The sequence below is a fragment of the Marmota marmota genome, unplaced genomic scaffold (genome assembly GCF_001458135.2).
Source record: "Marmota marmota marmota unplaced genomic scaffold, marMar, whole genome shotgun sequence".
Lineage (NCBI taxonomy): Eukaryota > Metazoa > Chordata > Mammalia > Rodentia > Sciuridae > Marmota > Marmota marmota.
In genome coordinates this window covers 3426328-3439474 of record NW_025999961.1, presented here as the reverse complement: position 1 = coordinate 3439474, position 13147 = coordinate 3426328, and the positions used below count along the sequence as shown (strand labels likewise).

At 34.5% G+C, this 13147-nt stretch overlaps 2 protein-coding genes across 3 annotated transcripts in view; both read right to left on the bottom strand.

Moving 5' to 3' along the window:
- The window catches only part of Nadk2 (NAD kinase 2, mitochondrial), a 32409-nt gene extending 19654 nt beyond the window's left edge, over window positions 1-12755 (bottom strand). For both annotated transcript variants that reach the window (XM_015496359.2, XM_015496361.2), the window contains exons 1-4: window positions 12706-12755; window positions 11385-11466; window positions 5447-5530; window positions 3714-3850 (exon numbers count right to left, since the gene is read on the bottom strand). In XM_015496359.2, coding sequence (XP_015351845.1) covers window positions 3714-3850; window positions 5447-5530; window positions 11385-11455 — 292 coding nt within the window. In that variant the 5' untranslated portion in view covers window positions 11456-11466; window positions 12706-12755. The remainder of the gene's footprint in view (window positions 1-3713; window positions 3851-5446; window positions 5531-11384; window positions 11467-12705) is intronic.
- Ranbp3l (RAN binding protein 3 like) overlaps window positions 3768-13147 on the bottom strand; it is an 83808-nt gene continuing 74428 nt past the window's right edge. Inside the window, exons 16-19 of the transcript XR_007347472.1 lie at window positions 12706-12794; window positions 11385-11466; window positions 5447-5530; window positions 3768-3850 (exon numbers count right to left, since the gene is read on the bottom strand). The gene's annotated coding sequence lies outside the window, so the exon portion shown is untranslated. The remainder of the gene's footprint in view (window positions 3851-5446; window positions 5531-11384; window positions 11467-12705; window positions 12795-13147) is intronic.

Sequence of the window (13147 nt, the reverse complement as noted above, 5' to 3'; positions counted from 1 at the left end):
GAATATGGCAGGTTGGCAGATTAGGAAAGAGGACACTGGCTTCTACATGGGCCCCTCTCTCTCAGCTCACTTGTTTAGGGAAAGGTGTGCAACAAGCAGCCCTCTGGAGATGCAAATGTGCTAAGGAACAGAAGCCACATGCTAACAGGTGATAAACTGGGAAGCCGATTCTCCAGTCCTAATCCCATCTTCAGACCCTAAACCAAAACTACCCAGTCAAGATGCTCCTGGATTCCTGACCCTCACAATCTACATAAGATTATAAATATTTAAAATACTAAATGTTGCGATGATTTGTTACACAGCAATAGACAACAGACACTAATACACAACAGATACTGAATACACTAATAAAGCACCAATGTCACCAAAAACAGTCACTGATCTATTCTCCTCTGACTGGCTAGCCTAATTTTATATTTTTATGTTTACTAAAGAGAACACCAATTATATTTTTCTTATTTAACTATTCCTTCAAATACAAAATATTGTTATTACAATACAAACAATCTTTTGAGCACCTGCTATTTGCCTAAATTATCAGTTTGAACTCATACTACAGTAGACAAAGTTTGACACAAATAGCTATATGAAAAGACTTTATGCTTTATCAAATCTGACTGCACTTAAGACTGTAAAACAGGCTAACTTTTGAAACCACCTTAATTTGCTACTAGATATATTCATGACTTCCTGAAAGTTTCACAAATGTAAAACACTAAAATTTATTGTTTAAATTTTTTTGGTTTATTTGGTATTGGGGATTGAACCCAGGGGCACTATACCTCTGAGCTACATGCTCAGTCCCTTTTTTTTAATTTTTGAGACAGATAGGGTCTCACTAAATTGCTTACAGCCTCACTAAACTGCTGTGGCAGGCCTCAAACTTGTGATCCTCCTGCCTTACCCTCCCATCCCCCCAGTCACTGAGATTACAAGTCTGTGCCACTTGCCCCACTTAAATTCTTTTTCTTTAAATAAGGTAATTGAAAGAATTTGTTTTAAACTTCCAACTGCCTACAAATTTCCTACACGTATTCAAAAGTGAGTAGTAACTAATAAATTTGAACTGTGGGAACCATATATGTTTTTAAATGTGATCTTGACTTTCCCTATTCCTATTTTCCCTAATTTTCATCTCCATATTAACATTTTTACTGTATGTGCTTGCTGAGTGGTCATCTTAAAACTTTTGTCAAATCAAATGATGGAGAGAATAAAATTACTTTATGTTTCATTAATCATCTAATTCTTCCTATATTTTCTTTCATGCTAAGTGACTACCAAACTTTACCTAATCACAAAACTGTCCGTCTATAACTTGTTTCAATAGGACATGAGTCCAAGAGAATGAATTATGAAGTTTTAAACTCCATTTTTTACTATAGAAATGTTAAACTTGTGACAAGAGACTACCACACAGTAATTCTCTCACATTCTCATACTGCTAGATTTTATTTCCACATCAGCTCACACTGGGTTGGAGCCCTGAGCAGGTAATGGCCAATGGAATACGGGCAAAGTGATGAAAAGGCCTGGCTCTTAAAACTTTCTTAAGCTCCTTCATCCTGCCTAGATTCTTCACCCAACAAAAAAACAGAGGGTACAATATAAACTCAGAGGCCTTAGAATATAGCAGGAAGCACAATTTGGAAGGAGCCTGGATTGCCTAAACACCTCTCAGTGTTTGATCTAGAAATAAAATGATCTAGAAATAAATAAATATTGCATTAATCCACAAATATATCAGGTATTGTTTGTCAAAACAATTCACCTCTCTAATTAGTACAACCAGCCTAGAAAATAAGAAAATTACTAAATTATTAATTTATAGGGTACATTGTCATGTACTTTTTAAAAAAATAATTTTTTTAATTCTTTTTTTGAGGGGGTGGTATTAGGGACTGAACCCCGAGGCCCTTTACCACTGAGCTACAATGCCCAGTCCTTTTTATTTTTTATTTTGAAGACAGGGTCTCACTAAGTTGCTAACGATGGTCTTGAACTTGCGATCCTCTTGTCTCAGCTTCCTGAACCACTGGCTCGGATTACCCAGTTCTTGTATTATTTTTTTTATTTTGAACATTTTTTCTCTTCTTTTTGTACAACTCCCATTAATCAGATGTGAACATCCTGGACGTAAATTTATATGTACTTGTTTCTATATATGAACTACTTAGTTTATAAACTAAATCCACTGAATCTGAGGTGGGTATCTAAGTAGTGAATCTCTGTATATCAGTGTACATATTTTTTAAAATTAAATGACTACTGATGAAAAGGGCCAATTCACCATCTTTTGAATACAGCAGTAACTTCTTTCAGTGAGTGAAAAGTAAAATATCTATGATTTTAAAATATTAATAGTTACTAATGGTTTTTAACAACCATAGCAAGAATTCACAAGGATATAATTTCTTTAAAATTTTCTTAAAAATCAAGTGGGGTTTTATTTGAGGGGAAAAAAAAAATCACTTTTTCCCTTCTCTTACTGGCAACTGAACCCAGGGGTGTTTTGGCACTAAGCTATATCCCCAGTCCTTTTTATCTTTTCATTTTGAGACAGTCTCACTAAATTGCTGAGGCTGGCCTGGAACTTGGGATCCTCCTGCCTCAGAATGAGTCACTGGGATTACAGGAGTGAACCAGTACACCTAGCAAAAATTATACACTTTACAAGCTTGTTAGACTATAAATCTATAAACTACCATGAAAAAGCTCTGAAAGAAAATAAAAAGGATATAAACATCAGGTAGCATGACAGAGCAGAGACAGAAAGCAAGAAAGTAAAATATAGATTCCTGATAAGTTTACCCAGAAAAATGAAACATTGGAGGAAAAAAGTATCTTTTTATACAGTCTACAAATATTTCTCTTGGGATCTTCCTGCACCAGGAGAATCTTACAATTTCTGGAAAACTAGAAAAATTTAGCTAAATAATAATCCATAAATTAGCTCACAATTGAGAATTCACCTTAACCCTTATATAAAAAAGGTACAAATTACCTTCCCTTTATATTCTCCTTAAAATACTTCAAATGCAAATCTTAAAGCTGGAATGCAAATTTTCCCAACAAAAAGTGTGGTTTTATTTTGTTTAGGTACAGCAATTGAACCCAGGGGCACTTAATGACTGAGCCATGTCCCCAGCCCCTTTTTTTATTTTTTATTTTGAGACAGGGTCTTGCTAAGTTGCTTAGGGCCTCCAATTGCTGGGCTGGCTTTGAACTTGTAATCCTCATGTCTCAGCCTCCCAAATACAGGGATTACAGGCTTGAGCCCCTGTGCTGAGCTAAAAGGTTTTATTTAATAATAACAGTAACTATGGTAAATGTACCTTAAGGTATAATATGAAATTTTCTCCAGATTAGCTCATTTTATATCACTGCTTTTTCTTTTCTCTTGACATTTCAAAGAGTAAGTCCAAAGATCTTCCCTTAAATATCAACTATTCATTTAGGTATTTCATAATCTTTCCCTGATCTAGTTTTTAAACCTGTTCCAGAAAACATTTTCTCTAGAAATATGCTATATTTCTTACTCTGGATTTTAATTACAATAAATTTTACAGCAGAAGGACTTCACTGTACTTCCTTAAATATTGTCAGGGGCACTAAGTTAACTATAAATTATACCCCATAGAATTAGAAGTCAAAAGAACCAGAAGTTAAATATTGCCCTAAACGCTGATTCTTATTTCCAATCTACCTACTTTCATCATCAACTCTTTCAATGTTGAAGGCTCTGCTATGCTGATTCAGACTTAGTTGCTGTTCATGAAGATCCACAGGAATGGGGTTTATGCCAGTCCCTTCAAGGTATAACCTGATACGCTGCCTCCATAACCACCTTAGAAGAGTAAAGAAAAGAAAGTTAGGCTAAAATAGAATACACTACACTAAGGATTAGACAAAATAATAAATTTAAAAAGTAAAAATGCATATTCAAAACAGGCTATTCTATGATAAATTATACCAGAAACACCTAAAATCCAGGTTCCTGTTCAAAGACAGATTTGGATGTTTATTTTTCTTTTCAGTTATAATGGAAATACCTAATATATTCATACAAAGTCTTCCAAGTAATTTGAACTAAAATGAAACCCTTTTATCAGGAATCCATTAAGTCCTGGACAACTGAGCTAGACATAGTCTTATATTTTCCTCAGCAAAAAGTATTATACAAGAAAAAAGTATTCTAAAATCAAAAAAGTATCATGTTAAGGTGGTTGTATTATATTCCCCCAAAATTTCATAATGATGGTATTTTTAAGGCAATAAAAGGGAAAAGATTAAAAAGTAACAAATGTAATGTTACACTAAAGTCTTATATGATACTTTTGGTAAAAGTAAAGAAAAAAGGAATTGTGTTTAATTGATTTCAAAATCAATAGGACAGATTCTGCTGGGTAAGCATACAAAAGTATATTCCCACTTGGGGAGTTATAGTAATTTCTATAGGTATCAAATTTCTGAAATAACCTAGAAACTGAAATCAATGATAATAAAGTGGTGATTCTAGAAAAGTCAAGATTTTGGAGTGCAGTTGAGTAGGAAGAATAACTTTTGTTCTATAACACAAAAGGATGACTATAGTTGACATTAATTGAATATTTAAAAATATCTAGTAGAAAGGATTTTGAATGTTCTCAATGCAAAGAAATAATAAATGTCTGAGGTGATAAATATGCCAATTACCCTGATCTGATCATTATACATTATATACATACATCAAAATGTAACATTATATCCTATAAATATGTACAATTACTATGTGTCAAAATAAAAACATTTTTTTTAAAAAAAGTTAAAACAATTTTGTAAATATATAGGGAAAAAGTTTCTTCAAACTACAAAAAAGTAGTCCAACTTGGCTTTCCCTATCTCATATATAACCAGCTAACCCTATCTCAGGTTCTGTATCCACTAGCCTCTTTTTATGAACACATGAAGTAAAAAGAAACTTTTTAAAATCCCCTCTCTGCTTCCCAAGAAACACATAATATGTAAGACAGAGATACCAGGAATCTCAGCACTGCTGGATTAAATATCCAACCCTACGTTCGTTACTGGATAAAAAATATAAAAAATACAAAATCTCAAAATTTGAACCTTCAATTTTAACAAACAGTTTTAACCATTTTTCTATTAAACTGCTAAAAACATATTATAAGGTTAAGAAAGTAGAGACAGGTCTCTATCACACTGAAAAAGAAAAAATTCTACTTGTATTTAAGGCCAAGTAACATTTGTCAAGGTTCTTTTACAGGATTCCAAGTGGACTAGGGGAAGGTAAGTCTGATCTGTTCATGACTCAGGTGATATATTACATTTTATGGCTACTGCTATGAAATAATCCAAATATCTGACTTGTTCCATTTAAAAAACATCATTACTAATAGTACATACTTATTAAATATAAAAACAATAGTAAAAAAATTCCTACCTGAACTCACCACGATAGAACTTCTGTAAGGCTTCTGGGAAGGAATGTGTATATCGAACAGGCAGACATAAGTGACCCTCTGACCTTTATATTAAAAGAGATTTTAGGGTGGTGTAAAGGGGAGAAGAAAAAAGGTGAAGGAAAAAAATTCAAAAAGTATCACTAAACTACAAAAATCAATTTGAAAATTTTTAAAATTCTACTCTATACTTCATTTTTTGCCACAGAACTGTCTGTACTTTCAACAAGAATGGAAATAGTAGTTGACATCAGTTTTAATGTCAAAATATAAAGTTCCCACATTATGGTGAAACTAAAAATAAGAGCAAATCTACTATTAACTACTCTGTTATCTAATAGTTTAGTGATATTTTCATTTTACCTTTAAATTTTTTAACTATTACCTTTGGACAACCACTTTAGTATCAATATCCTTATTTCTAAAATCATGATAAAACCATCAATCATGAAAGGTTATTCTGAGGAACTATTTATACAAAAGCATTTTGAACCATAATCCCTTTTTAAATGTCATTTAAGATATTCTTAAATAAAAACAGAACTAAGAAAGTTTAATTCAATTTTCATTTATTTAAAAAATATATATAAGAATGAACTTCAACAAATTCATAGATTGAAGAAGAAAACAAATTGCAAATTTCAAAGTGGTAAGATTCCCTGTAAGTTGCTACAGGAAAATGAGACCATATGGCTCCCAATAAAGTCCAGCAAGACAACACATCATCATTTGTATGCTGCTTTGATCTTGAAGGAATGACTGAAGGTAGGCTTAGCAAAAGAAACTCGTGACAACAAATTTAAATTAACTTATAAACATAAAGTGAGGAGACAAAAGGTTTTGCCAAGTTGTGACTAGTCAGTTCCTTCATCTAAGAGGGTCAACACTGAAGTTAAGAAAAGACAGGGTCTAAGTTTTTAAATTTTTTAATTCACTGTAATACTTCACACAGTATTAAGTATATAAAAGGTCTCAACAATCATTTGATAGAACAATACCTGAGGTCAACTGCAAGTCTGAAACACTGTAGAGAGAAGATCTCTCATGAGATTATAGTCACATCTCAATCAGGACTGCAAGTTTCTGAGGGCTTGACATGAGCTATCAGATCCACTTTCAGGTTGCTCAATGTTGGCAAACTGCTGCTGGCTGTTGGCAGGAGGCCTTGATTTCTCTCCTTGAGAGGCTCTCCAAAGGGCTGCTTGAGTGACCTCACATCATATAACTGACTTACCCCAGCATGAGCAATCCAAAAAAATAATACAGAAGTTGCAATATACCATTTATGACTGGCCTTGTAATCCTCACATTGTCAAACCATATTTTGTTGGTCCGATAGACCAGCCCTGATTGAAAACAGAGGGAGAGAGGACACAGAGAATATAAATACCCAGAGGCTGGCTACCGCTTGTCCTCTACTCATTTTCAATATTAATCACTCAAATGTTCATTATTTACCAAGCTCAGTAGAGTAGTTAAAGAATATAGAAGACAGACTGAAATCACATCTAATTTAGATGAATGAGTCTAAGTGTGTGAACCATCTTGGAAGTGGATGCTCCATACCAAGTGAAGCCTTCAGATGCCTGCAGCCAAGCTGATGTCTGACTATGACCTCAGGAGAGACCCCCCAACCCCAAACTACCCAGCCAACCTCCTCCTGAATTCCTGATACAAAGGGAACACAAGAAATAATAAATAATTGTTTAAGGCCACTAGGTTTGCAAGTGATTTTTTATGTAACATTTCATAAATAATATAGAAAAAACCTGAATTTGAGACAATCTGAATTAAATAACAATATGTTATGTCAGGAGGCCTAACATATTCCCCTAGTGTCAAGAAGAGAAAACAATTTTTGAAATCTGCTATTCTAGGGAGAAAATAGCTATATTAGCACAATCTGCTTACCAGTTTCAAAATCCCCACAAGTTTATGAATATTAAGTCAGCTCTTTAAAGAAAAATATAGTTCAACAAACTGTAAAATATGATTACTAAAGTATCTCATACCTTAATGATACAAATAGGCTATTAAGAAATTCTAAATCCCAGATATCAACCCTGAAGGCAATCAAAAGTTAATTATTGGACGAATGATCTCAATTATTTACACTCAGGGAATATTTACACAGCTAGATTGAAGTCCTAGCCCTGCTCTTTAAGACCATTTAATTAGTCATTTTTCAAATGTTTATTGCCCCACACAAAAAATTATGCTAATGATAGAAATTAAAATACAAGGTCCTAAATGTATAGTCTAACAGAAGAGATAAACAGAAAACAATATAAAGGGAATGCTCTCTGGATACAGACTCCAGTTAGAACCCAAGAGAGGAACTGGTCTTGAATAAACAAAAACTATAGAAATGAATTTGTACACTCAGTCTTAAAGGAATGGCTAAGGACAGGCTGGCAGAGGTACATATAAAAGCACACACATACAAAATGAGCATTCCAACCAGTGGTGGCACACGTCTGTAATCCCAGCAACTCAGAAGGCTAAGGCAGGAGGATCACAAGTTCAAAGCTGCCTCAGCAATTCAGTGAAGCCCTAAGCAACTTAGCAAGTCCCTGGATATGTGGTTCAGTGGTTAAGCACTGCTGGGTTCAATCCCTGGTACCAAAAAAAAAAAAAAGGCATTCTGGAGAAGTCTCACCTTTTCAAATCATGCACTATTTTATGTATCAACAAAGCTTCTCACCAGAGTAAGAGCAGCTCAGAGCCTCCATACATGGTATTAGCAGATACTCATACAGTTAGATTTTGTCCTAAGCCTTTAGGAAGAATCCTAGGCTGTTCCCAGAAGGGTTTCAATATGTGTATATAATTTTGTAGCTGAAGAATAGAATGCCTGTGAGTATATGAGGATAGATGAAACTAGAAAAGCAGATAAGTAACAGATGTTGAAAGATCATACATATTAACTAAGGAATTTGCAATGTCTCTTAAAGGCAATAGGAAAATCCTAAAAATTTTTTAATTAAATCTTTTCATTAAGGTTTGAATATGAGGTGTCCCTGTATTAATGCTCCTGTGTTAATGAAGATGAAATGAAAGCTATAACCTAATCAATAGATGAATCCATTTGATGGATTAATAATTTGAATGAACTAACCGGGTAGTAACTGTAGGCAGGTGGGTCATGGCCAGAAGCAGCAGATCACTGGGGGCAGGTTTTTGGAATTCATATTTTGTCCCTGATACTTCTCTCTGCTTCCATGTGATGTTCTGCCTCACCTCAGGACCAAAGCAATGAAATTGGCCAACCATGGACTGAACCTCTGAAACTGTGAACCCAAATAAACTTTCTTACTCTTGTTCTGTCAGGTAATTTTGTCACAGCAACAAAGAGCTAACACAGAAGAAATGGATATAATCAGATTTACATTTCAGAAGATGGCAAAATGTAAAAGATGGGTTGGAAGGTGAGAGATTGAGAGTTATTGGAATGATTTAAGCTATGCTTAGTGGCAGCCCTAGGACAACCAGGCATGGACTCAAGAATAAGATTCCTTAAACTTAGAATCAATTTGATGATACAGTGAAGGAGAAGTAGTCACATATGTGACTCGGGCATATGTGATGATTCCATTCATCAAGCATGACAAAGAGAAAAGGAGAAATCATTTGTAGATAGGCTGCATTTTCTTTTGTTTTTGTTTTAATTTCTTTTTTTTTTTTTAGTTGTAGATGGATCCAATACCTTTATTTTATTTATTTATTTTTATGTGGTGCTGAGGATCGAAACCCAGTGCCTCATGTGTGCTAAGCAAGCACTCTACCACTGAGCTACAACCCCATCCCTGATATGCTGCATTTTCAATACATCCAATCAAAGCCCATAGTGCTAGAATATCATGAAAAAAGGGAAAAATAATAGAAGAGAAAGAGTACAGAAAGGAGCCAGATAATATAGAGCCAGATAATGTAGAGTCACTGTGATCAACTGTCCCCCAGTTTGCCTGGGACTGACAATTTCCTGGGATACAACACTTTCAGAGCTAAAATTAGAAACTTCCTAGGAAAAGCAGAATGAGTTGGCCAAGCCAGCCTCACCAAAGAATTAAATTCTATTCTGAATTCGAAGGAAGATCACCATAATACTCTGAGTACAGAAGTCACATAATATCATTGCTAGCTGCAGCAAGAAGAGACTAAGGATGAGAATGGAAGAAAGAAGATGGTATAAAGAATGAAGGAGTAAAAAAAAATGGTCCAGAGTACAACAGTAATTAAGCAGTGACCAAAAAGTAAAATCCTTCAAAAGACACAAAGAAGTAGTCATAGAGAAGAAAGCACATCATAAACACCAATGAAGTACACATGCAGCAAATGAACAGTCAACACTACAAACTTTCCAGGAATCTAGTAAGAAAAGGACTAAAATGTCCAGTAAACTCAGTAACTAGGAAGCCACTGAGATGTAAGGCAAACGCATCATCAATGAACTAGTCAGGGGAAAATTCAGAAAAAAAAACTGCAAAGATTTAGAAATAACTGGGCAGTGAGGAAGCAGAGATAAAAAGCTAGGGGCTAAAGGGAAGGAGATGGGATAATAAACAACAGAGAAATTTTCTTGAATAAATAGAAGTCTGGCTAAGAGATTTAAGGCTAAGAGAAAGTAGATGCAAAAGAAGGAGGGAAAAAAGGAACAAATCATAGAACAAGATTTTTTTTCCCCTGAGAAAAATTAGGAAGTTTCATTTCTTGTGTGAGAAAAGAGAGTCTTATTGAAGGAAGGAAGGAAGGAAGGAAGGAAGGAAGGAAGGAAGGAAGGAAGGAAGGAAGGAAGGAAAGGGATAAGAGCAGTATTGAAAAGCTGAGGAGCCAATCTTAAAGTAGCCACCACAGGAAATGGGAAAGAGAGATGACCAGGGCTGCCTGTACAGGCAACTCTAAGGATCCTGTTCTAAGCCCTGAAGACTTCAACTTGGAAGTGCCCACGTTTCTACGATCTCTTTCCCCAGATATCTTTCCAACCCTATTATAGTAGTAGAAAGAATATAACAGACTGATCTAGGAATGAATAAAAATATTTAAGAAACTGTCAAGAAAGTAAATAAAGTGAAGAATTAAATGAAGAAAACAAGGGAGGCTAAGCACTCATTCAAAGGGCGGATTTACTGGGATAAGGGAATAAAACTGCTGTTAAGGTAGGAGACTATGTTCAGAGTGGATTGTAAAGAAGGGAAAATTCCAAATGATCATAAAGTCCAGGTATGGTAATGGCTGTGAATGACTGGAATAAAATAAGGTTAAATACCAGTGAAGCTGGGAAAGAAAAAAAATTAAATAAACACAATAGTGTTTGGATAGGTCTATTCTTGAAGTAAATCAGAACCATCAGCATAATTAGGAATGTAATAATTAGGAAGGACAGAAGATGGAATATTATTAACTTATCCCTCTTCAGCACATATCAAAAGTCCCAACATACACTTGTTCAAGAGCTCAGGTCTATTCTACCACAGATCCTACTCTCAAACAACCTAAAAAGCTAAATATGAGGACTAGTCCATCCCATAACACAATTAACACCAACACCAGAGAGATGCATATGTATTTCTCTGTCTGAGCAATAATTAGATCTGTCCTTGAAAAACCACATAACAGACAACCCTAGTAAAGACGGTGAATCATTCTATATGCCAAATTTTTATCACTGTTTTGGAACATGGTTCTAATGTTCATGGTAGCCAGAAATGCTGATGCTTCTATTTAAATATCATGTACCACAGTAAAATTCCTCTAACAGAGCCTAACAGTATGACTACAGTAAATAAAAAGTAGTTTGCTAATTTTAAGATTTCTCATACATACTATATAAAAAAACATAGAATTATCTGTACATATAACTTGAAAAGAAAAAAAAAAAAAAACACAAACAAAATACAAAAAGAACCTGTTCTTCCTTACCGTTCTGGATCAGTGTTTACCCCTATAACTGGTTTCAGTCTATCCAAGACTTTACTTGCTGCCAGAAGCATTGTGCCATCACCTGTGACAAAAGACATAACCAGACCTATGTTTTACAACCTGTTTTTTTACATCATTTTCAAAACGACCACCTTTGTTTTAACAATCACATCCTACCATGTTGACTGCCAGAGCCTCCCCCTCTTCCTTTCTACCTCCTCTACCTATGTTATTATCCCCACCACTCTAATTCTGAATTTCAAAGGTAGCAAAACTGACATGGTAAGCAGAAAAATTCTTTGCTGCTGGGCTGTCCTGTGCATACAGAATGTTTAGCAACATGTCTACCCAGTTGGGAACCACTGCTCCAATCCCAAAATTTATCTTTCCTCCTCCTATAACACCAGTCCAAATTCACAAATTATTTTAGTGAAAACACATAAAGTGTCCAACTTTAGAGTCTTCTAACAACTATTGTCAATGTAAAGGTTTAGAATGGATGGTCAGTAACAATAATACAGTTCAGGGAAAAAAAATTAGTGTAAGTATACTGGAGCCAAAAAGGGACAGAATTTATCTAGTTTCACTACACTATCAACTTCATTTTTTCTTTTTTTAAAGACTAGCATAAACCAAAATACAATTAGAACTAATCCTCTGAATTATATTTGAAGTTAAAAGCACACTTTAAACATACACACAGAAATACATACGTGAAACCTCACAGTAAGATCATTAATTATAAATATGGAATATTGTATAAAACAGAGATGTTTCTTCAGGCATGGTGGCACACACCTATAATCCCAGCAACTCAGGACACTTGAGGAGGCAGGAAGATTGCAACTTCAAGAACAGCCTCATCAACTTAGCAAAACTCTGTCTCAAAAGTAAGAAATAAAGAGGGCTAGGGATATCTCAATGGTAGAGCATTCCTGGGTTCATTCCCCAGTACCACAAAAATAAATAAATAAATAAATAAAACTTGCCTGTTTTAAAACTTATCCTTAAAAAAAAGAGGGGGGAGGCTGCGGATATGGCTCAAGCGGTAGCGCGCTCGCCTAGCATACGCGGGGCGTTGGGTTCAATCCTCAGCACCACATAAAAATAAAATAAAGATGTTGTGTCCACCGAAACTAAAAAATAAGTATTAAAAAATTCTCTCTCTCTCTCTCTCTCAAAAAAAAAAAACAAAAAAACAATTTGTCTTCCGGTAGGACTCCAAAGTCTTGAAAATAGCTATATGCAAACATATTTGGAAATAACATGTATTAAAGAACGTTTCCACAATCCAACATCTTTATTTCTATAAGACAGTTACCTCCTGCAGCTATGACTGCATCTGCCCACCGAACAGTCTCTTCATCATATTCTCTCCTCTTTACCAGATGAACCTCAATTCCTTCTTTCCTAAGATAAAAAAGTAAAGGTTTTATAAAATTTTCATTGATAACATATAATATGAGTAGGTTTTCTCAGAGGCAAAAGAGACATAAAATAATTTTATGTTGCATAAGCAAATCCATGTGTAGCTTTATACAATTTCTTTTCATTTAATAACAATAGCCAATTAACTATGATAAGTCAGGAGGCAAATGAATAAACTAAAAGGTATCACCAGAGTCTCCAAAGTGCTTTAAAAACATTCTTTATAACTAACAACAGTACTGATCAATCAGAATTTCATCTCATTTTCTCTACTCCTTCTGAGACTAAAATGTATTGATACAAAAATGGTTCAAAAGACTAAAACTAGACAATTT